Consider the following 27,846-nt stretch of genomic DNA (forward strand, 5'->3'; position numbering starts at 1 on the left):
CCAGCACGAGAGTGTATTTATGGGGCGAAAATGCATGCCTGACCTTAGCTATGGTGTGGACAGAAGGATATTAAAAAACTCTTTTATTTTGTGGCACAGAGTAAATGCTCAGTAAATCTGTGTTAAAGGGATAGAGGCTGTCATAACCAACAGTGTGAAGGTACGTGGGAGAGCCAACGTCGGGCTCTCCAGCCACAGGAAAACATTGATAGAATCCCAGGGACTAGAGAGGATCCCCAGATGTCAGTACGTCCTGGAAAACGCTGGTGTTTTAATACGCACAGTCGGATCTCGTATGATTTCACTGTGATGCTGGTGATATATCTCGGTGTAGAGAGTTTGTCTAGCGTAACAAATGTCCTAGGTTCCAGTCTCAGTTCCATGTAAAAGGAAAAAAAATGTTAAAGTGTCAAAGTAGGGAAGACTACACAGTGTGAACTCTAACATAACATCCCAGGGGAAAACGGAAGTGGGCCAGACCCATGGGCTCCTGGCGGTGATGACTGGGGCTCTAGGCATGAAGTTTCACCCCTCAGAAATACACACCAACAAGTCACAGTGGAGGCCCTGGGACAGGACCAGTTGTTTTGTTTGTTTGTTTTGTTTTGTACCTTCCTTCAGGAAGCCTCCTTGCCCAGACACTCCTTAACCCAGGCTCCCTAGTAGCTGTTAAATGGTGAGGCTGAAAGGTAATAATTGTCACAGGGTGAAGTCTATGGGGAAGAGCAGCGGAAGCTTGGCAGGGAGGAGTGGGAGGCTCCTGTCACAGTACGGGAACAGCTCTTGGGATGGTTTTCCAGTGTCTGACCTGGCTGTCTGAGGAAGGGGCGTGCCCTGGTCTAGATGGAGGAGGCCCTCATTTACACCATCCTAAAAGCTCTCATTCTCCCAGTGGGCCACAGCCTTCATCCAGATGATGCCAGTGGGTACAGCCTTGCTGAGAGCGGTTTCCTCTCCAGAGGGCTTGTTGTACTTCTCCTCAGAAAGAGAGAGGGGAGAGATAGGAAAACCCTAATCGAACTAAATAAACCACCACACAGTCCAGTCAGCGCGGCCCCTCAGAGTGGAGCACAAACCTTTCTTGAAGCTACAGTTTCCTTTCTGTGTAGAACTCATGAGTGCCATGGTAATGGCTTCCATAGTAAATAACCACTCCTGCTTTTACAAGACACCACTAGACCAACAAAGATAGTCCCAAACCAGCACAGCCTGAGGCCAGCAGAGTTCAGCAAGGTGTGTATCCTCATCCCTGTTGTGCCTGGCTCTCGGGGTCATTGCAAGCATTTGCATGACTCTTGGGTACTAAGGTGAGTACCGACGGTCTCCATCCATTTGAACCACCATAGCAGAGTACAGAGATGGGCTCACCACCCAAGGCATCTTTGCTCACAGCTATGGAAGCTGGTAAGGCCAAGATACTGGGGAAGGCCAACTTCCCAGTCACAGACACCTGTTCCGTGGCCTTACATGGAAAAGGTCCAGCCAACCATTTTGGGTTTGTTAAGGTACAAATCCCAACAATGAGGACTTCATCTCTAGACCTAATGGTCTTCCACAAACCCTACATTCTATGACCTTGGGGCCTTCGATTCCAACATAATAAATAAATCTTAGAGGCAGGGATATGGCGGGGAGGGCAGGCAAGTAGCACAAAATAGAGTGGGTATTGTTGATGTTCCCAAGGTGGTCTTTATTGGAAACATCCCTCCCCAGCTCAGGAATGTCAACTGTCCCCACCCTTGTCCAAGCAAGGGAAGGGAGCTAAGAATCCCCAGAACCGCCCATACCCAATGCCTCAGCCAATGGAGAAGCCCCACTGGGCTTGAGCAGCACCTTGAGCAGGATTGCAGCATCCTGGTCCTCCCTTAACTGCTGGCTTATTGCCCCATTCCTCTCTCCCCTTAAAACCTCGACTTAGCCACTCGGAGTGTCAACCAGACCCTACACCAGAGGTCCTGTGTGTTCCTACAGAAGCAGACTCAGGATGCTACCTGAGCTCATGGCCACAGTAAGGCCACATCCAGAATGTCTACACTACAATTATTTCTGCACATACAAATCCCAGCCCAAGCCTCACCCGCTGGCTGCCTCCACCACAGGGAGTGGTGTCCATTGCAGCCCACTCTGTTCTACGGTGATCATGGCCACACCCCATGGGACTCCACTTTGTGCTCTGCATCTCCTCATGTCCGTGGCATGAGCCAGGGACTCCCTCAGCTACAACACCTTCCACTGCCAGTCCCAGTCTATGGCTTAGACCTTAGAGCCATAGCCTGTCCTTAAGAACCCCTTGAACTGCTGCAAGCCCCTCACCCCCCACAACTCCAAGGGTCTCCTCCTCTCCTTTCCCAGAGCCAGTCTCCTGCTCAAGGCCCTCTGTTTACCCTTCCTCACAGCCTGGAGGAGACCCCAGCAGGAGACAGCTACTTCTACTGTATTCCTTTCCCACAAGAAGACAGGACAGGCCCTGAGATGGTCCGGTGACCTCTTCCTTCTGAAGGACCCTCCATGTAAGGCAACACACATGGGGAATGTCCAGAGTTCACAATGCTCAAACTCAATCTGCTCATTCATCAAGAATGTGAAACTGAGGGCCGCCACTCCACCTGCCCCCACTGGACCCCAGGGACACCGATCGGGAAGAGATACCAATTTGCTTCTAGTGACTTCAGGAGACACGAACATTAACTAATTATAAAGTTGTACCCTTATATACTAAATCACATGTACAGGAAATTAAAAATACCAACCATCTGCCTGGTACAAAAAGGAGAACAAGGAGAGTGTAGAGATGTCAGTCCAAATGAGATCTCCATAACTTCCTTGGGGAGGCAGAATCCGAGGTGTGCCCAAACCAGAGGCGGGGGGATGGGATCGGTTACAGTTGGACTAGGATTAGAGCTGGAGTCAGGGTCGGGTTTGAGGTTGGGGTAGGGTTAAAGGCTTGGGTTGAGGTTGCATTTGTTATAGTGGGGACTATGATTGTTTTCGGGTTGGCGTTGTGATGGATGGGTTGGCGTTGGGCTAGAAAGGTTTTGTGTGGTTGCTGTTGGAGTTAGTGTTGGGGTTTGATTACTTAGGAAGTTTGTAGGGGCCCACATTACGTTCCATCTAAGGTACCGTTAGGATGCACACTTGGCTCCAACCTTCTAGGATTCCCAATTCCCAGACCCCAGCCTGCCCACGCTTGGTGTCATGGTTTCTCATCCGGGAGCCACATTGCTCTAGGAGGCTGGTCGGGAGCAGGTCAGTGCCTGTACTCCACCCTGTGCCTCCCCACTCTCTTCTGGGGCCTAGGCTTTCACTAGCCTGGTGTGATGGTAAGATGTGGCATCTGTGTCTGGTGTGAGAGCAGAGGTGTTAAGAGGGGAGTAAAGTGTATTTCCCATGTATGTCTTCTGATCATCATGATGATTCAGAACTTGAGAGTGTTTCTGGGAGTCCTTGCTTACTGTGCATTTCTCCAGAGTCCTTCCCCAAAGCTCTATGAATCCTGCCAGTTCCATTGTCCATGGAAACAATGTGAATGTGTGTGTGAGTATGTGCACATGTGTGTGAGTGTATGTGTACATGTGTGTACATGTGAGTGTGTTGTGTGAGTGTGAGAGTGTGTGTAAGTATGTGTATGCATGAGTGTATTGTGATTGTGTGAGTGTATGTGTGTGTACATGTGTGTACATGTGAGTGTGTTATGTGAGTGTGAGAGTGTGTGTAAGTATGTGTGTGCATGAGTGCACTGTCATTGTGTGAGTGTATGTGTGTACACATGTGTGTACATGTGAGTGTGTGTGCACAAGTGTATGTGTGAGTGTTTAAGTGTGACTGTGTATGAATATATGTGTGAGTATGTGTGCGAGTATATGAGTATGTGTGTGAGTGTGAGTGTATGTGTGAGTGTGTGTGAGTTTATGTGTGTGTAAGTGTATTGTGAGTGTATGTGCATGTATGTCTGAGTGTATGAATGTGTGTATGAGTGGATATGTATGTAAGTATATGTGTGAGTGTGTGTGTGAGTATGTATGTGTGAGTGTATGTGTTTGTGCGTTGTGTGTATATGAGTATTTGTGTGTATGTGAGTGTGTGAGAACATGTGTGTGACTATATTCATGAATATATTTGTGAGTATATGTGAGCGTGTGTATGTGTGAGTTTATGTGTGTGTGAGTGTATGTGTATGTAAGTGTATTGTGAGTGTATGAATGTGTGTATGAGTGGATATGTATGTGAGTATATGTGTGAGTGTGTGTGAGTGTGTATGAATGTGTGAGTGTATGTGTTTGTGCATTGTGTGTATATGTGTATTTGTATATATGTGTGTGTGAGAACATGTGTGTGAGTATATTCATGAATATATTTGTGAGTATATGTGTGAGTATATGTGAGTGTGTATGTGTGTGTTTGAGAGTGTGTATGTGTGAGTTTGTGTGTGTGAGTATATATGTGAACGTATATGTGCGTATGTGTTAGTATGTGACTGTATGGATGTGTGAGTATGTGTGTATATGTGTGTGTGCAAGATTCATAGAGCTGGCATGTGTCCATTTGTATGTAACACTGTATTTGTGATGCACATATGCATTGATGGTACACTTTAGTATGTGCGTGATATGCATTAGTATGTGCATAATGTGCATGTTTATGTGTGGGCATTGTGTGTATATGGTATTCATAGTAGTGCATGTACATGGCTGGTAGTCATGTGTGATAACATGCACAGCATCCAAATACCACACAAGTACATACACCCACATATACACCCAACCCACACATGTGTGCGTTAGATGCAAAACACAGAGTTTATGAATGTATCACATACCAAATGCACACATGGCACAATATGTTTTCCACATGTAGACATCATGCAAAAGCAAAGTCAGACTCTTAAACATGTAACATACATAGCATATATGCACATACTGCATACATAAACATGTCACCCACAAACAGCTCATACACCAGGCACAGAAGTATATCTTGCACACATTCATCCATCACATGTATGCAACACATGCTACGCAGCCTGCATCTGGCTCACACGTTAATTCCTGCATTCACTAACATACAAATGATCTGCCCCTGAAAGTTGGAAAGAATTTCTTTATTTTTGTTGAGACAGGGTCTCACTATGTACTATTGCTGGCACAGACCACACTATGTAGACTAGACTGGCTTCAAACTCACAGGGATCGACCTGTCTCTGCCTCCCTAGTGCTGGGATTCAAATCTGTGCCACTACACCCAGGAGCTCTGTTTTAAAGTGGATTAATTTGGGGTTGGGGATTTAGCTCAGTGGTAGAGCGCTTGCCTAGGAAGCACAAGGCCCTGGGTTCGGTCCCCAGCTCCAAAAAAAAGAACCAAAAAAAAAAAAAAGTGGATTAATTTGTGTTTCCATACATAGGTGTGGTGTGCAGAGCCTTGTCTCCCTCCCCCTTAGCCCTCCTCACCTCCTCTTTCCTTTTCTTCTTTTTCTCTCATTAGTTCCCTTTGTTCCCCTAGTTTTGTTTATACTTTTGTCTTTAGGGTTTTACTGCTGTGAAGAGACTCCATGACCAAGGCAAGTCTTATGAAGGACAACATTTATTTGGGGCTGGCTTACAGGTTCAGAGATTCGGTCCATTATCATCAAGGGAGGAGCATGGCGGCATCCAGGTAGCCATGGTACAGGCAGAGCTAAGAGCTCTACATCTTCATCTGAAGGCTGCTAGCGGAAGACTGACTTCCAGGCAGCTGGGGTAAAGGTCTTAAGGCCACGTGCACAGTGACACACCCACTCCAACAAGGCCACATCTCCCGGCAGTGCCACTCCCTGGGCCAAGCATATGCAACCCATCACAACCTTCGTGCCACACATGATGTTACGTAGCTATATTAAGTACAGGAACCGCAAGTGAGAGGGGACAGCTGCTAGCTTCAGTCACTTAACACAGTTGTCTTCACCGGCGTGCATCTTCTCCTGGAACATGGTGGCTCCTTGGCTACAGCTGGGTCACAGACATGGCCAAAGCTCCCTCTGTTATCAGCAAAGGCCCGTGCTTTCTCCCGCATGGGTGCTCTTTTCTAGCCTTTGCCTTGTTGATCCCTGCACCTCTGTTCCGGTGGAGCACACGTGCCAGTAGCTCTCTTATATTTTCAGTTGCGAGCTGAGCCTTCAATGGCTGAGCCATCTCCCCAGCCATCCAGTAGCTTTTGAAAGACTATCTCTACACAAAAGGATCCCTGTCTCCGTGTAGGTGGCCTCCACAATGTACTGGAATCCTTGACCTCCGGGAGATGATCTTTTCCCTTCCCAAGTCCTCTTTGTTGTCCCTGCCTCTCTGTCCTGTTCATTGTTCATTGTCCCACTAGAGTCACAGAGCCAGCCCCCTGCATCTCGGTCCTCCCAGGCACCCCAGACTCCGTGTGTCACATCTCCTGTCGTGAGGAAATCAGGTGGACTGAGATCAAGCTCACAGGAACAGCCTCGCTTTGGTCTAACCACTGTTTAAAGTTTCATTCCTAAGGCACCACCTGCTGAGGTGCTGGGCACCAGGACTTCAGCTTGTGAATTTGGGGACACTGGATCCCTTCCATAACAGTGTGGAGCTTCACAACAATGTCGGTTGTGTCCAGCTCCCTAAGCAAAAGGCAACAGGCTTGGATCAGGACCGACTCCGTGCGGGGATCTGAGTCACCCAGTCTCCTGGGAGGATTCCACAAGCAAAAAGTGCCACACACACACACACACACACACACACACACACACACACACACACACACACTGTTCACCTAGGTGATCCACAGATCCTAACTGGAATGTGTGACAGAGAAGTCACTAACGTGTCAGGTGTGAACGATGCAAAATAAAGGCTACCTTCCCACATCTCCAGCATGACAGTTAACCATGACCATCTTTGCAACTTGCCTTCCAAACTCCGCCCTCACATTTTTCCTGTGTTCTTTGATGCTAGTCCACAAAACGGCCGTATAACTAACTGCGCCAATAAACTTACTGATCACGAATGCAGTTGTAAATTCAAGTGCCTCTGGACTGGTCAGGTAAATGCAAACAGGGTGGCATACAAGAGGGCTTAATGAAGAGTGTGGCTAAATGGAGACACTGCTCTGCCAAAACAAGTATTACATCCGGTGTGCTTTAAAACACCTGCTGGACACACACAAAAAAAGCCCCCAAGCTTGCCCTCCCCACGCAGCTGCGAGCATCTCATCTAAGTGAGCGTCACTGAAGATGTGGTGAAAGGTGGGTTTCAAAGGCGGGTGCACAGACCTGCTTTGGAATCTTGGGTTCTTATTTTACTTTGTGTGCCTTGGTATTTACCCTCCATGTATGTATGCCTGTGTGAGGGTGTCAAACCCTCCGGAACTGGACTTACAAACTGCTGCTGTAAGCTGTCGTGTAGGTGCTGGGAATTGAACCTGGGTTCCCCCGGAAGAGCAGATCTCGGATTCCTCTCTGCATAACACAGTACTGCCTCAAGCCTCCGATGTGAGGAACATGAAGAATAAAGCAAGCCGCGATGACGATTTTATTTTTAAATCAGTGTCTTCTAGAGCAAGTCTGTTCTCATGTGTGGAGCAGTTGTGCCTCTCGGTGGTAAAAGTTAAGAACTGCACCTTAAATAAATACTCCTGAGGCTAAAATGCACTCTATGGGTGAGACAGTGCATTGGAATCCAGTCCTGAAGTAAACAAAGTAAGTTGCATGGGTATTTGCGCTTCATGCTTAGGCTCCATGCCCAAGGCCTCTCCCAGCAATCACGGCCATCCTGGAGTGGTTCTGGTGACAGTTTAATAGCACTTGTGGTGCAGTAAACCCTTACAAAGCACTCAGTCTGCCTAGACAAGTCTACCTAGGCACTAGCACCTTTGCAGGCTCTGAGCACCTCTGGGCTCACACTAGATGTCCTTCTGTCTGGTGACCAGGTGAGACAAATGGGTACCCGGTTGGTTGGTTGGTTTGGTTGGTTAGTTGGTTTGGTGAGTTGGTTGGTTTGGTTGGTTGGTTGGTTTGGTTGGTTTGTTTGTTTGGTTGGTTAGTTGATTGGGTTGGGTTGGTTTGGTTGGTTGGTTTGTTTGGTTTGTTTGTTTGGTTGTTTGGTTTGGCTGTTTGGTTGGTTGTTTGTTTTGGTTGATTGGTTGGTTGGTTGGTTTGGTTAGTTGATTGGGTTGGTTTGGTTTGTTTGTTTGGTTGGTTTGGTTGTTTGGTTGTTTGGTTGGTTGTTTGGTTGGTTGGTTTGGTTGGTTGGTTGGTTGGTTGGTTGGTTTGGTTGGTTGGTTGGTTGGTTTGGTTGTTTGGTTGGTTGGTTTGGTTGTTTGGTTGGTTGGTTTGGTTGGTTGGTTGGTTGGTTTGTTTGGTGGGTTGGTTTGGTTGGTTGGTTGGTTGGTTTGGTTGGTTGGTTGGTTGGTTAGTAGGTTGGTTTGGTTGGTTGGTTTGGTTTGGTTGGTTGGTTGTTGGTTGATTGTTTTGGAGAGTGGTTGTTGTTGTTATTGTTATTGTTGTTGTTGTTTGCGCCTTTCACTGAGTGGTAGTAGGAAGGGGCTACCCTGGCTTGGAGTCTGTAACCAAAAAGGAGTAGATCTTACAGACTCCAGAAATGTCACAGGAGTAAAAAGTACCATTGGATTGTAGGAGGTGCCACCCAGATTTCTCTTTTAAGCAGAAAGGTATGACTGTGGGGTGATCACCAGGGATAAAAATGGCATCCAACAATCAGACCAAGAAAGCCTGAATTTACCACAGATCTACCTTCTTGGAAAGGAGGAGTTTGAGGTCACTGGGGGTGAAGAGAGGATGATGGTGCTTTCTTTACCTCTGTTTGCCTCTGGCCACTTGTCTAGGCCCCTGTGCCTGCTGTGGCTGTTTGCAGAGTTTACTTCCCTGGGGAAGAGAAGGAGCCTACACATTAGGCCCACCAGGGAGTGGCAGCTCCTTCCAGGGGATGGAGAGTCAGAGGTCGGACCTTGCTGCAGACTGTTAGGCCCCCGGAGAAGAAGCCCAGCTTCCCACCCCTCTCCCTTCTTGCATTCTCCTCACAAGATCCTTGACTCTTGTTTTCTCTTGCACACTGATGTTTGCTATAGCACTATTCACAATTGCTACCTTATGGAAACATGTGAATTCATGGTGTGCAAAGGAAAGTGGGCACAATCGGAGACAGCGCTGAGTGAATTAATTAATCCACCTTTGGAAAGACAAGTGCCTTGCCCTCTCGTTTGTGAGTCCTAGGTTTCCTTTAAACTAAACTTGTTCTTTGACAGTTCATCTGTGTGTGCATGTGAGTGTGTGAGTGTGTGTCTGTTCACAGGAGTGTGTGAGTGTGTGTATGTGTGTGTGTATGTGGGTGTGTGTGTGTTATATGTGTGAATGTGTATGCATATGGGTGTGTGTGAGTATGTGTGAGTGTGTGTATGAGTGTGGAGGTGGGTGTATTATGTGTGTGAATGTGTATGTATGCATGTGTATGAGTGTGTGTGAGTGTATTTGAATGTGTGTATGTATGTGAGTGTGTATGTGTGTATGTGTGAGTGTGTAGTGTGTGTATGAATGTGTGTATTGTGTGTGCATATGAGTGAGTGTGTATGTATGAGTGTGGGGTGGGTATATTATGTGTGTATGTATGTATGTATGTATGTGTGTGTATGAGTGTGTGTGAGTGTGTGTGTATGAATATGTGTATGTGTGTGTGTGGGTGTGCTATGCATGTGAGTGTGTGTATTGTGAGTGTGTTTGTGTGTATGTATGAGTGTGTATGTGTGTGTATGAGTGTGTGTGAGTGCATTTGAATGTGTGTGAGTATGTATGTGAGTATCTGTATGTATGTATGTGTGAGTGTGTGTAAATGTGTATGAGTGGGCCAATGCATGTGTTATCACCATCACTGACAAGATGTGTGATTTCCCACCCCACCCCCGGCCAGAAACTCACTCACACCCCTCTGCATCCAATCCTTCTCTGCTCTATACACCTCCTTCCAGGCAACCACTGTGCTGACTCTGTCACTGCAGCCCGTGTTGCCGTTTGGAGTCCTTCACATCGCTGTCCATGCCGTTTCTGTATCTGCTTCTCCTACCCAATACAGTGGCTTTAGATGGGATCCTGTGGTCACTGCTCCTCACCATTCAGGAGGAGACCTTAGTGATGGACAGAGAACTGTTTGTTTTCTGGTTCTCCTGTTGACAGTCGCATGTGTTTCTGGTTCTTGGCAGCGATGCCCAGAGCCACTGTGAACATTCTTGTTCACGTCTTCTTGGACATATGCTTCCATTTATTTTGGGTAAATATGTGGGAGTGAGAATCCTGGATCATAGGGTGGGTACGTTTAACTTCAGCAGAAGCTGCCAAACTGTATTCCCGGGCAGGCAGACAATCTGCCAACTGATTTCAGCAGCCCATCTCATCAGCCAGAACGAGCCACCAACTTCCCTCCTTCTCAGAGACTGCACAACTAGTCCCTGGGCATCTGGAGACTGGAGTGGCTTCAAGAGACAGGTAGGGGCTGGGCAGAAGCAGAGGATGAGACACGGAGAGATGCCCACGTGACCTGCCTCCCAGCATCTTCCCAGTTTCCCTGCAAATCTCCCAGAGCCTTCTGTATGCAGAGAGATTCTGAGATGTCCCAAATGTCTATATGAAATCTGGAGGGCAGAGCGGGACAGATGTGAGGGAACTGCTGTGGAAACCAAGGAAAAGACCCATCCCGTTCCCAAACACCATGTCTTGGAGGTGGAGCGGGACCGCCCCTGACTTCCTATAGCTTTTCTGATGGCTACCTCCCTAGAGCCAGAGCCAGCTTTCTTGTGGTCACGCCTCTATCCCAAGGCTCTCCCTGTTTGCCTTTCCCACCTTTCATCTACAGCCAGTGAAGGTTCAGTGTCAACCATGTTTTCTTGATCAAAGCTTTAGAAAACCGTCTTTAATACAAAAGGATAGTACAGGCCACTTCCACTAAAAGGTGAGCCCACAAGCATCCTAGAGGCAGGAGGAAAACTTGCCTTTTTCACACAAGAGATGTTGCTCAATTCCTAGAATGTTTGCTTAACATGCACAACACCCCCGCCTCAGCACTGCAAAAATGAAGTGTGGTACCCGCCTGGAATCACAGCACTGTGGAGGGAAAACCTAGAGGTTCAAAATCATTGTTGGCTACAAAACCCTCCTAAGATACCCGAAGTCCCCACTAAAAACAAAACAAGGAGATGAACTTTAGTTAAGGGTGCTTGCCACAAAGCCTGAGGACCTGGGTTCAGTCCCCAGGGCCCATAGCACGCAACACACACACACACTTTCTCTGGCAATGGCCCTGACTCCTTTGTCCAGTGAGGTTGAATGTTTAAGCAAGCCGAATACAGGCTCTTGTTTTAATCCCAGCTTTCCTTTCCCCTACTTCCGTGATACCTGGACCACTCACCCCATCTCTCCAAGTCTTAGTTTCCTTATTTTTAAAACCAAGGAGTTGGTATCCACACAGTGGAGTTCTTGTGTGGTTCTCTTGTGCTTGTGCATGGCTGGCATTATTAGAAGAGTTTTATTACATACACACTTACGGACTGGCCATCGCTGCCCCAAAGCTGGAAGTTGTCAAGGGGCAGAATCAGGCGCTGAAGCAGCGACCTGATGGTAGGTAGATCCGTGAGCCGAGGCACGCTGCTTACTCTTCTGCCCCAGGAAAGGGAGAGGAGGGCTGGCTGGGACCTGCTCCTCCGAGCAGTGGAGCAAATAGGCAGGAAGGAGAGAGGAGGGGGATCTACACTCACAGACCCAGTCAGCATTTGGTTTTCAGTGTGCTTTCAAGGTCGGTCTGCATTTTACCATCCAGGTATTGGTTTTTATTCATACAGGCTCAAGGCAGGTTTCCATATGCCTTTGTCAACTTGGTGCCTCCATGACCATAACTGGTCTGGTGTCTCTCAACACAGCCAGGTTCTCTGTGGGTAACCTCGGGGATGCTGAAACTGCTTGCCCCAGATCCGAGATGTGCCTCTATACTTCCTGGCCTCTCTCTTCTCTGCCTGTTGGGCAATGGTCAATTATCACAGCCCTTACCAATGTCCTGTAGTCCCCAACTTATATAATACTTTATTAAATGCCTCCAGAGCCACACAGGTCAGGGGATGGGCCAGGAGCCAAGACTGGAAAAGGAATCTGCTGGATGTGTTCTATATCTAAGCCACTAGGGGCCGCCCATCTGGCCAGCCTTACCTGACTCAGTCTGCAATATTCCAACAGGATCCCAGTAGCCTTCCAGTGTCCCAGAAACCCCAGGCAGTCTGCAGACCAAATGGCAATTGGCCAGGTACCCATTCCCTTCCCCTCTGTGAATTTTAACAAAGCCTTTGCAGGTTAAACAAATTCTGCCCCCATTCCCATCCCCACTGACCCTCCTGAGGTACCCTGCAGTCACCCCTCCTCCCGGGAATCATGAGGGTATAGAGTTTCCACCTCCCCTTCTCCATCCAGAATACATGTGTGGCTCAAAGCGGCTCGCTTGTGAGGAAGGCTGTAGGGCAGGAGGTACCATGGTGAAACGGAACAAAGAGGACTGAAGGCACCCACTTGTATACACAGCCGGTCAGCGGCAGTCCTGGGTAACCAGAGCTCCTGATGACATATGGCACAGTTCAGGTGGTGACAGGCTCAGTCCTCTTGAGGTCTCCCTGGCTACAAGCTGTGAGGAAACCTAAATGGCTTGTTCCCAGCCAAGCTAGAGAAACACTTCCCTCCAAGAACCTGCCGTAGACAAACCAGGGTGAGCCAACCTCTTTCCCCCGGTCTCGGTGGAGGGTGAGATGGCCTTGGTACTCCCAATGAGACAGTCTGCAAAGGCTTAGTTGATGGGCAAGCTGTCTCTATGCCTTTGGGGGCTCCTGGAGTCTCTACATCGAAATGCAAGAGGGCATTATCACACTGTGGGAGTCATGAAATAAATATTTCTCAGCTTAGCGCTGTGTGTGTATGTGTGTGTGTATGTGTGTGTGTGTGTGTGTGTGTGTGTGTAAGGGAGGGGATAGGAGACAGGGAGAGGGAGAACATGTGCAGTGTGTTTGCCTTGTGGGTCACATGGATGCCAGGGGTTGGCATCAAGATGTCTACCTCAATTGCCTCTCCACCGTATTTATGGAGGTAAAGTCCGTCATTCAACACAGTGTACCATTTCAGCTAAATTGGCCGGCCAGGAAACCCCGAGAGACGGAGTTACGGGTGCACATCGCCATGTTGCACTTCTGTGTAGATTCCATTAATCCAAACTCGGGTTCTTATGCTTGCACAACACTTTACCCACTGAGCCAAGCCTCCAGACCCTTCCAGTCCTTAATGTAACCCTAATGGCAACCCCAGGAAGCAGGTAGGGTCACCCCCATTTTATAGATGGGGCACTATAAAGGGAGGCTTCAGACAAAGTGTCTAAGCCAGGACTGGAGTCCAGAGAGCCTCCACCTCAAAGAGCAGACCCCTGGCTGCTGCCATCGGCCAACCAGAGCAGCTTTTGGGGAAAGACTACAAGAGATGCCTGCTTTGTCCTGGGCCTCTTCTCCAGACTGGAGCCCCCCGCTACCCATCAGTGCTTTAGGGGAGCATCTTTTGAACGAGAACGTGATGTAGTAGGACTGGTCATCTCCCGGCCTCCTCATGTCCTTCACCCAGCAGCTCCCGTCCCTCATCCAGGACCCACAAGCAGACGCCACAGTGCAGTTGAACTTGTGAGCATATGCGGATTTATTTTGGCACAGACTTGGCATCCTGAACCCTAACCCTTCAACCCATATCCCCTAAAACAGCTCTGATAGCTCTGACAGTGACAAGCTTGTTCTCAGGCCTGGACCGCACCCAGAGTGGAGAGCAATGACCTCAGAACCAAGGCCGAGGGCCTGTCACCCCCTTACTCCCTAGAATCCAGGAAAACCCAACCAGAGGCAGAGCCCTGCCTACGCTGGCAGGTACAAGAGCATCCGCAGGCTCCTGTCAGTAGAAAAGCAATTCCAACCAAACCACCAGGCCCCAGCAGAGCTAGGAGCAGCCAGTGTGACTCTAGAGGAGAAGGTGCCCGTGGACTGAGAAGAAAAGGAAGCTGACCCCCAATATGTAGGTTCAACGTTGCCCTGGGAGGATACCTGGCTTCCATGCTCAAGTCCGAGAGGTCCAAAGTCAGAGGACCAATAGCTTCCTCCAGCTCAGTGTGGATGCCGTCGCCTCCTCTTCCCTAAACTCGAGGGGCCTGCGACTCTTTCCTTCCACCCTCCTGGGAATGGGGAGCCACTTGTCCTGAGCTGCCATGCTATACCCAGCAAGCCTGAGGGCCGGGACACACAGTGTGGTGCAAACTTCTTTAAGTGAGGTGCATGCGGGTAAACCTTTTGCCAAGCATGATTCATTGTTGCACAGGCCGCATCTGGCTAGAGCCCAGACTTGCTCCCGTCTCCTGCACAGCGCTTGTCTCCAGCCTCTGCCAGAGAATGCGCACCAGGGGATACAGCTCTCGACTTCCACAGATTTCCGTGCCATGCTCCCCTGATCCCAATGTGGCTTCGACGGGGGACAGGGATAAGCCAATTCATAGGACATCACAGTAGCCGTAGCTCTCAGACGCAGAGCTCCTACGAAATGCCCAGGGAACATCTATGACCCTAAATGAACTCCTGCCTCAGGCTCAGACACACTCAGAATTAGGGGCCATCACCAACATGCCTAACCTTCTCCACCCCACCCCAGACCCCTTTAGGTGGCTTCCCAGCCAAAGGCTCAGATGCTCAGGTCTCCCCCACTACTGGTCCTAGGGGATGACAACTGGACTGGTTGGAGGATATTCAACTGGGCTTCTCTGTTTCCTACGCTGCCCTCCAGAAGTCTGTGAACTCTGAGCAGTATAGGCTGGGGGAGTGACTGCACTACCCAAGGGACATCTGCACCCTTTGTCTTTCTGCGTGGCCTCAAGCCATCAGCCAGAGGACTAGGTTGGGGGTAGGGTAGGAGGAAGAGGGAGAGATCTGTATGAATATCTTGCTTTCGTGATATCTCTCAAAACGCACAAAAGCCCAGGGAAGGGTGGCAGGGCAAAGTGGGGCAGGACTGAGGACAGGTGCAGGAGCAAAGGGGTTCGGGAGACCAGGGCTACTCCCTCGGGGCATCCTTTACCCCGGAGGGTACCTAGACATTCTCTTCCTCTGGCACCCCGGCACCCAGCATGGGCTCACGGGAGGCCTCCTTAAATGTCCATGGAGTGGATGTGAGCAAGGCTTTAGGTCCGCAGTCCCATCCTCCTGGGACACCTGCTTGGCACTGCAGAAAGACAGGTCCTGGCATCCTCAGTGGTTCTGGAGGGAGACAACACCAGCCATCAGATGGCGCCCAAGGCTGGGCCACAAGAAAGCGGGGACCAGGCCTCTGCTTTGCAAGGGTATCAGAGACAGGCTCTTGAGCCTCCCTCCTGGTCCCTGCCAGCCCTCCAATCGGGTCCCTTCCCTGCTATCTTCCCGGTCACTCGGGTTCTTTGGCCCTCACAATCATCAGTGTCTGAAGAAAAGGCCAGTGACTCTGAGACCCCCCAGAGCTCAGCATTAGACCCTGTAAGGCTAATGCTGCCACTGGCTATCAAACAGAAAGAACAAGCACTTCTGGGATCCTGGGGCTGCCTATGAACCTCTACTCCACACAAAGCAGGAGATATTTTGAGGAATCTCCTCAGGAGACGGGGTGTAGTGTAGCCAAGCTCCAGACTCAGGTTGCACGGTCTGTCCCAGAGCAGGAACATCCTCACACTGGTGAGGGCCACTGTCCTTTAGCTCGAGCCCAAATTCTACCCTAGGAAGGAAACCAGACCAACTAAGGGCATGTGGAGGGACAGAAAACTGAAGGTGCTGGCACGTCAAGTTGATGGAGATGGAGTCGAGCTATGCCGGGGTGCAGAGTATCACACCTGTACCCTGGGGGTGGGCTTTACCCAGCCACAAGATCATGCCCAATACCAAGTACCAAGCCCCGCCACCCTGGCTTCCGGGCACATCCTCTAGCCATACCTGGTAGATGAGGGTCAAGTCAGGAGGTGAACGAATAGGATAGCCAGGCCGATGTTCAGCAGGATCACCATACAGATGAGGACGGTGTTGGGGACCTGAAGGCATGGAGAAAGTCTGTCTGAGTCCCCAGGACCTCTAGACACCCCCAAACACCCAACAAGATTACAAAGCTGGGCAAAGAAGCCAGGGCTTACAGAAGTATCTTCCTAAAAGCTTCCCTACTTTATCCACAGTTGGACCCTGTACCGGGGTCTATAGTGGCCTCAGGAGAGCTGGAAAAATTCTTGAAACTAATTAACCCAATCCTCCAGAGCCGCGAATAGAAGGCCACATCAAAGGCAGAGTGGAGTCTGGAATTCCAACATTTAATCTAAAAAGCTAGCTTTTGCTCTCTGCAGCTGAATTTGGTTCCTGGACCCCAGTAGAGGCCTGGGACTCAATCCCTGTTGGGATCTTCCTCCACCCTACCTCACCCCCAAGCCCTCACTGCCGGGTTCAGAACAGAGAGGTGGCTGGTGTGCGAGCCAATGACAGACTCCCCACAGGTGCACTCTACAGGTCAGACTCCCAATTGCTGCTGGTCCTCTGCCTTGTCACCTGTGCTCAAGCCCTCTGAGAGTCAGGTCACACTCTCTCCCACTGTCTTGAAGTTAGCCCCTGTCCTGTCCTGCCTCTGGTGCCCCAATTTACCCCCAACTCTACGCACGCACACAATCCCTCCTGGAACCGCAAGGACCTCACAGACTCGCCTCTGCCCGCAGCCTCACCTCCTCTACCTCCACCTCGGCCTCGGCCTCCTGTGCCACTTCTTTCCGGCCCTTCTTCTTGGCACCCGCCTTGCTCAGCCCGCGGGCCTCTGTCTTGCGCGCCTTGGCCTTGGGCTCGGCTTTGGGGACTATGGGCTTGGGCTCCAGGGTGGCGGGCTTGGCGGGCACCCGGCTTCGCGGCGCAGGGGACTCCTCTTCCTGGACCGTGGCGGAGACGGGGGACGGGGGCTCCGAGTCGGATCGCGGGACCTCGGGCTCGGGCTCGGGCTCATCCTCCAAGGGCGGGGGCTCGGGTGGCCCGGTGCGCACAGCGTAGCTGTGGTAACCGCGGTACAGTGCCACCTCAGGCTCCCGCGAGGGCGCGGGCGGTGGCTGCAGCGCCTCGATGGCCATGTGCTCCGAAGCCGGACGCGCGGGGCTACGACGGCCGGCGCCATCCGATGGCGTGGCGGGCCGGCTGCCCTCTCCACCGGGCTCGCCGTTCCAGGCACCCGGACTCAGCAGACCGTCCTTTGACGATCCCGGCCGGGGTCTCTTGGGTTGCGGGGGCGTTCCGGCCGGGGAAGGGGGTCCGCCCTCCGGCTGCGGGGTCTCGCGCTCATGCAGCTGTGGGCTTTCCCGGGGCCGTTCGGGGAGGCCGGTGCCCGGGCCCCGCTCCCGGGGCTCCAGCAGGCTCTCTGAGTTCTCCAGGATCTCCTGGAGCAGCCGACGCTTCTGATACTCCGGACCTGCCAGGGAGAACAGAGAGAGGTAGGCTTCGAACCCACAGCTTTCCAGGCTGTCTTGGGCCAGCAGAGTAGCGTCTATGAGTCACGTTCGTTTACTCGGCTGCCACTCACTGCACGGAGGATCAGATTGGTGGAACAGACAGTTTTAATAACTCTGTGAGGTGGGTGAGATTAGGAATTCTGTTGCACAGAGGAAAAGGAGGCGCAGGGAGGTTAGTTTGTCCAGCATCATACAGCAAAGGGCCGAGATGATGTGCTTAGCTGATCTCTTTCCACCTTTACGTCTGAAAAGAATTTGGCTTAATCACACTATTGGAAGTTTTTGTTTTGGTTTGTTTTGGTTTGTTTTGGTTTGGCTTTGGGGTTTTTTGTTTGTTTTGCAAAAGCCACAACTGCAAAGGTCACCCAACGCAAGCTAGCGTTGTGCTTCCTGTAACCAGCAGGGGGCACACTGTGACCAGAAGACTCACCCCCTGCATCACGGAGGGCCACTTAGGATAGTGAGCTGCTGCGGCCAGAATGGTGTTTCCAAAGCACTAATAGCATGTCGCTCACTTAAAACCCTTCCAATACGCTAAACACCAACCTCTACGTTCAGCAGCCGGCTCAGCTCTGCGAAGCACAGTCTGTGTCGCAGTCCCCTGTCTCTTTACTCAATTCACCCTCTGCTGCCTGTTGTATGCTGCCTGAATGGAGCAAGATGTGTCTCCTTTTCTTCTGTGCAACCGAATTCCTAATCTCACCCACCTCACAGAGTTATTAAAACTGTCTGTTCCACCAATCTGATCCTCCGTGCAGTGGACGCTATTCCACGTCCGTGCCTTTGAATCTGCAAGCCCCCTCTTCTTGATCCCTCTGCCCAAGCACCCAGCAGTTCCTGTGCAGTAGTCCTCAGATGGCCGTGCCAGATGCTCCATCACTTGCGTCATTGGGCGTGTCGTGCACGGGGGCCACCCAGACCCATTGAACCTGACACTCATGAGTGGGCCCAGTCAGGAGCAAGTCAAATCCACAGACCTGACCTGGTCTCAGGGTCCCAGTCTGAACAATCAGCCCAGCATTCATCCCCTGTGTGAGATGCAGTCACCAAGAGACATGGCCACTGCACGCTGACTGCAGCTGTCACATGACCCTAGTTCATGCCCATGCCACAACTCAGGGGCTGAGTGTTACCATTTACCCTGCACGACATCCCAAAGCTGGTGATCAGCAGGTAAGGATTTAAACATGAGTCGGTGCTATCCAGTGCAAGCTGCCCATGTGACTCCAGCGCCATGCCTGACACACAGGCAGTGCCTGGTCCATTCTCCTCAAACTTTTGAAAGTTGCAGAGAGCCCTTTGACCCTCTCATGCACCAGAGACCTGCCCCTCATCCCAGCATCACCAGCGCCCCACCCCCACCCACCCCCCTCATCTGCCTTGCCCAGAGGAGAGTTAAGAGACAAGCAAGGGTGGGTTCCGCTTATAGCTGGGAACCTCAGCTATATCCCCAGTCTTGCGTAGAGGCAGAGATGTGCCCTCCTAAAATCTCATCTCCTGCTTACATCACACCCACAGGTTCCAAAACTCACAGGCATTCAGGGTTCCACTTAGGCATCTCCACCTTGCAGCAAATGAAGGGCCCACCCTGGGTCTGCCCTGCCCACCCCATCCCTGCCTGGCCCTACCTGGCTGGTAGAAGTCTGGAGCCAGCTCCTTGGCCAATGTACGGGCAATGTTGGACTCCTGGTTGGCAGCCAGGGCAGCCTGTTCTGCTGCCTCGGCCTTGGCTTTGGCATGGCTTGTCCTAAGGAAACAATACAGTGAGAGATTTACAATCTAGCCCTCTGCCCGTCCTCCCATGGACAGGATTCTCACTTGGGATGTCAAAGAGTATTCCAGCCCTCTTGTCCGGACTATTGGGCATTTCCTAGAACAGTCCTCCCATCTCTAGGGATACACAGACTACATTCCTCCAGCCTCCCTTGCAGCTAGGTATGGTCAGATGACTGCATCCTTCCCAGTGCATTCTGGGAAGACCTGAAGCTGGTCTGATCGATAAAGCCCTTTTGCCTGTTGCGTTTTAATACAAAGTTGTCACCCCAGCACAGTGTGTTTAGCCTCTTTCATTTCATAGTTCCTCTCTCCTCCTCTGGCCAGCCATTGAAATCTGTGGACCCTTCTCCAGACAATACTTTCTTTTGTTCTGAGGCAAGGTCTCATGATATAGCCCTGGGTGGCTTGGAGTTTGTTGTGTAAACCAGGCTGGCCTTGAACCCTTTAAAGATCTGCTCGCCTCTGCCTCTCGAGTGCTGGAAAAATCTCACCTGGCAGAACATTTGTTTTTATGACACAAAATAAGAGACAGGCGCGATGGCTCAGCCGGTAAAGGCGCTCGCCGAGCAAGCCTGAAGGCTGGAGTTGAGTCTCGTGAACCACATAAAGGTGGAAGGAGAAAACCAGCTCCACAAAGTTGTCCTGCGGCCTCCATGCACACACACACACACACACACACACACACACACACACACACACACACACACACACACACACACACACCATAGACACACATCAATAATAAGATCGATAAGGTTTCAAAGTACACGAAGCGCACAGAGCTGTGAGGAGCTGCAGCTGGATTGACACTGAGGAAACTATTGAAAAGAACAAATCCACGTGGCTGGAGTGATGGCTCAGGAACTAAAAACACATAACAGCTCTGCTAGCGGACCCGAGGACAGTCCCTAGCAGTGTGAGCACCAGGTAGCTCACAAGTGGCTTCAGTGGATCTGACAGCCTCTTTGGATTATCTGGGCACCTGCATTCACATGTGTGTACCCACACACAGACACACGAGGATTCGTCTTAAAAAGTAAACAAAAGAACAAAATCATAACACAGCATAAATCCTTTTTTGTTTGCTTATTTGTTTGATTTTTTTTTCGAGATGTGTTGTTGTAAAAATATATAAAATAGAAAGGTATAGGTGTCTTTTACCCCGCTGGGTCCTGCACCGCGGTGCCCAAGGTATCTGCTAGATATCTTGCCGGAAACACATCCCAACTCTTCGGCGGCCCAGAGTCTCTTGCCACCGCACACTTTCCTACACTCAAACCGTCACATAAAAGAACACACAACACAATAACTTTCGACCCAAATAGTAAGATATAATTGCCCACTTAAACATACAAAGCCCGGTACCATCCATCCCTTAAGAACATTAATAACAACCTGTAAATACACAGAGCAGAATCTTAGCATCACCTGCCATGGCTTCTCACTCTCTCCTCTCTCCCGTCTCCTCCTCTTCCTTCAAACTTCTCTTCCACCCATCCTTCCTTCTCCTCCAATGACAGGCCTCCTTCTATCCTGTACCTGCCCCTCACCTGTTCTTTACAAATTCAATGGGGAGGTTCTGGTGAAGTCACCTGATTCCTGAGTACTGACCAGGCAGCTGTCCTTGGGGCAGTGGAATTAGCATCAAAATACAGATAACTTCAGGGCAAACCACAACAGAGATGTGTTTTTCTGTGTAGCACGGCTGTCCTGGAACTCTCTCTATAGACCAGGCTGGCCTTGAATTCAGAGATCTGCCTTCCTCTGCCTCCTGAGCACTGGGATTAAAGACACATATATCCTTTTTCACCAACATTAAAAATATCTATCAGGGAGCTGGAGAGATGGCTAGACAGTTAAGAGCACTGGTTGCTTTTCCAGAGGTCCTGAGTTCAATGCCCAGCAACCACATGGTGGCTCATGACCATCTGTAATGGGATCTGATGGCCTTTTCTACCATTCAGGCAAACATGCAGATAGAGCACTCACATACATAAATAAATAAATCCTTTAAAATATATATCTATCAGGTATACTGAGCATCACAATGTGAAAGTTTAAATGAGCATAACTGGATGTGACAGCTCAAATCCACAGTCCTACATGTGTGACATGAACACCTGTTATTTCCACGGAGATATAGCAAGTATCCCCATGGCTTGCTGTCTGTCCCCAGATTGGAAGAAACTGCTGAACTTCAGTTCACACATGCACGGACGCTTGTGAACCCCGCCCAGTCCCTTAAGGCACGGGCCCTAGCTGCTGTGGGCACCAGTTGCCCATGATTCCATGCTACCGCAGAGAACTGCGGCCAGCCACGATACTGTGCTCAAAATGAAAGTGCCACTTCCACAGACTCCACCAGATGCTGGCTTACACCAGAGAGCTGAATGATGCCAGCCCACTCCCTCTGTGACCATCACAACCTCAAGGGCACAGTTCCCCACAGTCCCCTGTGCTCAGAGCAAACATGTCTGCAGCTGAGACCAGTCCTCGCCCAGCCCCTCCCTTTCCTGTGTATCTACTGCTGACTGCTCCCTCTCCGAGGACATTCTCTTAACAGTACTAACTTGGGAATCACTACCACACGCCATGTTTCTAGGGACGTGAACCTCCTAAATTCTATCCACAGAATCCACGGTGACCTGCAAGTTAAGAAATGCGGTAGAGGAGCCGGAGAGGTGGTTCAGCAGATAGGAACCCTAACCCTAACCTCATGGTGGCTCACGACCACCATCGATAATATCACTCTTCTGGCCTCTGTGGGTACTGCATACACATTGTGCGCATGCATTCAGGCAAAACACCCATACACGTAAAAATAACTAATACAAATATTTTATCAAAAGAAATTCAGTAGCTGGGCAGTGGTGGTGCATGCCTTTAGTTCCAGAACTTGGAAGGCAGAGGCAGGCAGATCTCTGAGTTTGAGGCCAGCCTGGTCTACAGAGGGAGTTCCAGGATAGCCAGGGCTACACAGAGAAACTCGATCTCAAAACAAAAAAAAAAGAGAGAGAGAGAGAGAGAGAAGGAGGAATGGGAATGGGAGGAAGAAGAGGAGGAGAAGGGGATGCAAAGAATCAGTAGAGTCAGCCAAATATTAGACCGAGGCTGGGGAGCCCTGCAGATGACAGGGAGGAAGGACCAGAGGAACCAGAGGGATCAGGGATACCACAAGAACACGGCCTACAAAATCAACTGTCTGACCTGGACTCAAGTGGGCTCACAGAGACCAGGAAGCCTGTATTAGTCTGCCCTAGGTCCTCTACGTGTATGTTATGATTGTGTAGCTTGGTGTTCTTGTGGGAAGCTGGGCTGTCTCTGACTCCTTTGCCTGCCTTTGGGACCTTTTTATCCCTACTGGGTTGCCCTGCCCAGCCTTGATGTGAGAACACGTGCCTGGCCTTATTGTAGCTTGCGATGCCATATTTAGTTGATGTCCCTGGAAGGTCTGCTCTTTTCTGAGGGGAGGTGAAAGACCGGGAGGTTGGATCCAGGGAAAGGAGAGGTGGGGGCAGGGAGGGGAAAGTGCAGTCGGGATGTAATATATGAGAGAAGAATAAATAAAACAAAAAATATTTTAAAAAAGGAAGGAAAAAGAAAGAAAGGAACTTGGCAGAGGCCTGAGCCTGCCAGTGTGTAGAGGGAAGGCTCCCCTCAGGCCCACGCTGGAATGCTACAAGAACAAACTTTGCACATTTGTTGTGTCACACTTGACATTGGAGAGATATTTGTATCAGCTGTTGGCACCGGTCTAACATGACTATCAGGGGAGTAAAGCCTACCCCAGTCACAGCCCAGTCTATAGCAGGCCAGGCACTGTTCTGAAGGAGTTACGAGGCTAGTTCAGTAATCATGGGAATGACTTAGGAAGCTGGTCCTCCCCTCCCCCCCCCATTTTAGATAGGAGGAAACTGAGGCACATGTGGGCTGATTAACCTGCTGAGAGGTAGCCACAGAATGTGGAAGTTGGAACTTTTGACCCTAATCCTCAATTCTGTGTATTTGGTCACTGCTCTGGAACATGCCTTCAGATGTGGCGGACACTAACCACGCAGGCTTCGGGTAAAGTAGCTCGTTCCCAGCCACATGACAGCAGAAATCTCTGATTACTACTGTACAGTGTGCCTAGAAGGCATATAGAATCCAAAGAGACAGTATGAGAAGACGTCTAATAAAGTGTCTGTGGAGGTTGGCGGCTGAGGAGGTTCAAGTTCAGTCAAGCAGGCATGGGACTCCAGACTTGAAGAAACATGGCCCTCAGGCTGAGCAAAGGTGGGGGGGGCCACGTAGAAGGAAGTAGTTTTGCTGCTGTTATAAATTGTAATGTAAATATTTGGGGGAGATAGATGTTTGCCAGAGGCTCCGAGATGCACAGGTTGAGGACCGCTGATACTGGGGCTTTGAGATGAGAAGAGCTCTAGCAAGTCTGAGCTATTGAGTCTCTGCAGATGTGCTAATACCTAAGAGAGATGATATACACATGGTTTTCCTCAGCCTCCAATGCTCAGCAGGCCCCAGGGAGAGTCCCCTTAAACTCCTACAAACTAGGGGTGTGTGTGTGTCTGTGTGTGTGTGTGTGTGTGTGTGTGTGTGTCCGAGCACGCTGAGTATATGCCATGTGCACATGTAAAGGCACGTGTAGAGGCCAGAGGTTCACATCTGGATGCCTTTCTCAGCTGCTTCTGCTGTTACTGCTGCTGTCTTCTTCTTCTTCTTCTTCTTCTTCTTCTTCTTCTTCTTCTTCTTCTTCTTCTTCTTCTTCTTCTTCTTCTTCTTCTTCTTCTTCTTCTTCTTCTTTCCTCCTCCTCCTCCTCCTGTTGCTCCTCCTCCTCCTCCTCTTCCTCCTCTTCCTCCTCCTCCTCTTCTTGAGATAGGGTCTCTCACTGAACCCAGAGCTTCCCATGTTGGCTGGAATGCTTACCAGTAATCTCCTGGACTTCCCATGTTTCTGGCACGTGCCCCCAATCCCACCCTGCCCAGTAGATGTCATAGATATTCAGAGACAAGGCCAGCCAGTTCTGAGGATCTGAACTCAGGTCCTTATGCTTGTGAAGCACTTCACCCACTGAGCCCGTTTGTTTTGTTTCCTGTTTAAATCTATGCTCCCCTTTCTAACCTTCAAAACTGCCCTGAGAGGTAGCTGTTATGTAAGTGCAGTTGCTGAAGAAGGGCTTCTTGCTCAAGGGTGCAGCATGTAGCTAACGCAGGTGTTAGCCACGGGTGTGGCTCCTTTGACGCCCTGATTATTATCATAGAGGCTATTCCATCATCCCTCTTTCCAGAGGACAGAAGAAACCGCCTGAGTTGCACAGTGTGGACGTGACAGCATTGTGGGATTAAAGTCCATGCTTGCTTTTCATGTCGTAAGGAAGAGTGGAGTCTGACCTCCAAATCACACAGGTCAGATTCCCAGGCCCCGCTCTCTCGGCCAGGCCACACCCGCTCATTGCTGTTAGCTTCAGGACTGCATCAGTCCCGAGGACAAGCACACGGGCATCCCTGTACACAAAAGATTCAGGAGCTCCTCAGGCCATGGTGCAGGGCAGGGCGTGGGGATTGGCAACTATGGCCTCCAGCTTTGGCTCTGTGGGTTCAGGTGAGGTGAGACATTCAAATGCCAGAGTTCGGTAAACAAGACCAACCATGTTTTATTTTATTATTTTGCTTTTATTTTTCTTCCATTTGCCTGTGGGCCGTGTGCACATGTGTTTTGCATGTGTGGGGGCACACACGTGTGAGTTCATATGTGTGCTCATGTGTTGTGAATCATCCTCAACCGCTCTTCTACCTTACTCATGGAGACAGGGTCAACCAGAGTCTTGCTAGACGTTTGCTCTGGGCTCCAATCTCTACAAGCGGATGCTGGAGTTACAGGAGTGCTGCCACGCCCACTTGGTGTTAACATGGATGATGGGGGCCCAGACCTCTAGCCCTTATGATTGTGCAGTGAGCGTTTTCACCACTTAGACACCCAGCCCCCCAAAATCATATTTTAATCCAATATTTTACTGTAAAACTGATGCGAAAAAAGCCAGATGAGCTAATTAGGAAGAACATTTTAAATAAAGCCTAATCGGTCTCTGCACCTTGCTTTGTCCCAGTTCAACCCCACTGGGACCCTACAGCTCGGAATGTGGCCTACTCTTTGTGCCTCAGTTTCCCCATCTGTAGGAAGGAAACCATAATCCTCTCCTAGTTTCTGAGAAATTAAATGAGCAGCAGGTGGGAAGTGTCCCCCACATCATGATGACAATCTAGACAGGTGACGATGGTGGTGGTTAAGGCCGAAAGATACTTTTGACATCAGAACAGAATGGTGGGTGAGTCACCCACTGGTCAGTCTGACCCGTGCGTGGGTATGTGGGAGGAAAAAGCCCTGCGTTTTGGGGATACAGTTCTCTGGGAACCTGAAACCTCAGGTGGTGGTGGAGAAAGAGAAATGCTAGGCCAACCTTCCTAATGAGAAGATGCCCTTTTTTGGTCATAAGAGCTGAGGGAATCTCCTTTCTGATGCCTTGGGAAACTGGCAGCCTGCACCCAGAGCCCTCGAGGATCCTGGCCACTGTCGCTAGGGCAGCCAGCAAAGGCACGGAGATGGAAGTGGCCACAGCACAGGCCCCAGCATCAGCACCACTGGACCACTGGACGCTCGTCGGAACCCCAGGCATGAGACCCATGTGATGGCAGGAAGCACCCACTGCACAGCCTGGCGGGTTGACCCCTTATCCACCTTTCCCTCAGCACCCACTGGTCTGGGTTCTCTGACTCCCCAAGTTAGCACATCTTCTGCCTTCCGCTTCCTTCCCCATCCTTGCCGTACACATGTGTCCAGAGAATTGATTTGTCCCTATACCTGAGGGCCTCACCTTTCGTGAGCTTCCAACCATTCTCTAAACGTAGCCCAACTATGCTACATGGCATGCTTTGAGGCCCCTCCACTAGAGGTGATCGATCTTTGGAGGATCACCAAGTATAGCTCAAGGTAGCCTTAGAGTGAAGGACAGGTGACACTGCTGTCACCAGAAGGCCATAGCTTTCAGTTGGGTACCACTCGGGGTGTGGCCATAGCACAGGCCCCAGCATCACCACCACTGGCGGCTCATCGGAAATGCAAATTCTTGAGCTTCGCCAGAAACCTACTGATTTGGAATGGGAGTGACCTATGCCACCTAACTCCCAAGCTATACAGCCACTCTGCTGCTGACTCCAGGTAGAGAAGCACGTGTCCACAGAGCTGAGCTTAGCTCCCTCCTAGGCTGTCCCCAGCCTGCTGGTGAGAGTTGGAGTGGGAGCTTTGGATGGCTGTCTTTAGACACCAATGTTCTCCCCAGTCCAGGCTGTAATAGAAGATACTGGACTACTTCCTTCCCTCTACCCCAGACCACCCCCCATATCCAGATGGGTCTCCTAGGGCAGCGCTGGGCCTGCTAGGGGAAGGAAGGGGAGCAGTAACTGGGGCAAGGGGAGGGGCAGGGTGAAGATGCTCTTCTTGGTGGCTTTCGGATTATCTTTCAGCAGCTGGGTTAAAAATAAGGCTGGTCATTTTGGAACGGTGCAGGGCCATCACTCAGCGCAGCCACCTTGGGGAGCATCCCCACCCAGCTCCCTTTTCCCCATCGTTGGGCTCTCAGCTGCTTAATTAAAGCCAGTCTCTTCTCCCTGCAGTCCACACCACACATTAGTGGCTTTGAGGAGCCGAAAGGGGGTGCAGTCCAACTCCTGGATTTAGCTTGGTCTGTTCCCTAGCCTGGAAGACACTTCCCATCGCTTTGTTCATTCACTTGTTACAACTTGGTGGGCTGTCAATTGTGAAGCAGGCACGATTCTAGGCCCCTCAAACACAACTGCCAATAGCCCTGCACCCCCGTACCCCTGTTGAAGTTAATGCAGGGCTCGGCCAAATACAGTACATGGTCAAGTACAGCCCCTAACTGTTTTGTACCAGCCTGGCTAAAAGTGGTTATTTTATTAAGTGGTTGGAAAGAAGAAGAAAAAAAAAAAAACAGCCAAAGGACTAATATTTTCTAATGTGTGAAAATGGTCTGGGATTCAAATTTCGCTGTCTGTATAAAGTTTTAGTGGCGTGCAGACACATTCATTTGTGTACTGTCTGGAGTTAGGTGGTTGCCATAGAGACCGTAGGATGAGCAGAGCCAGAAGTATTTCCCTTCTGGTCTGTTAAGAGAAAAGTCTGCAGCCCTCTGCTCAATGCAGAATGAAATGTTTCTTTTCCTCCAGAGATCACTAATATTCATCTGGCTATCTGCTCAGCACTTTGCACTCTGTACCATGGGCTACTGGACGGGCATGAACGTGGTGGGGTACTGTCACATTCTAGGGATCCAGCCATCTTGCCCACCAGGTGTCCCTGCCATACACCCCACACAATAGCAGGAAACGAGTTGTTAAGCTAGTCAGCTAAGAGCCTGGGGAAAGGGCTCACTTGGTAAAGTGCTTGGCGAAGCACCATGCATGCAGAAGAACCTGAGTTTGGATCCCCAGCACCCAGCGTTAAAAACTAGGC

The 27,846-nt window shown here is 50.3% G+C and overlaps 1 protein-coding gene across 2 annotated transcripts in view; it reads right to left on the reverse strand.

Moving 5' to 3' along the window:
* Positions 1 to 13,687: 13,687 nt before the first annotated feature.
* The window catches only part of Jph2 (junctophilin 2), a 64,433-nt gene continuing 50,274 nt past the window's right edge, over positions 13,688 to 27,846 (reverse strand). The window contains exons 3-6 of one of the 2 annotated variants that reach the window (XM_006235526.5): positions 19,172 to 19,290; positions 16,776 to 17,503; positions 16,009 to 16,103; positions 13,688 to 15,306 (exon numbers count right to left, since the gene is read on the reverse strand). In XM_006235526.5, coding sequence (XP_006235588.1) covers positions 16,023 to 16,103; positions 16,776 to 17,503; positions 19,172 to 19,290 — 928 coding nt within the window. In that variant the 3' untranslated portion in view covers positions 13,688 to 15,306; positions 16,009 to 16,022. 2 annotated transcript variants of the gene reach the window in all.

Source organism: Rattus norvegicus, chromosome 3 (genome assembly GCF_036323735.1).
Source record: "Rattus norvegicus strain BN/NHsdMcwi chromosome 3, GRCr8, whole genome shotgun sequence".
NCBI classification, from domain to species: Eukaryota; Metazoa; Chordata; class Mammalia; order Rodentia; family Muridae; genus Rattus; species Rattus norvegicus.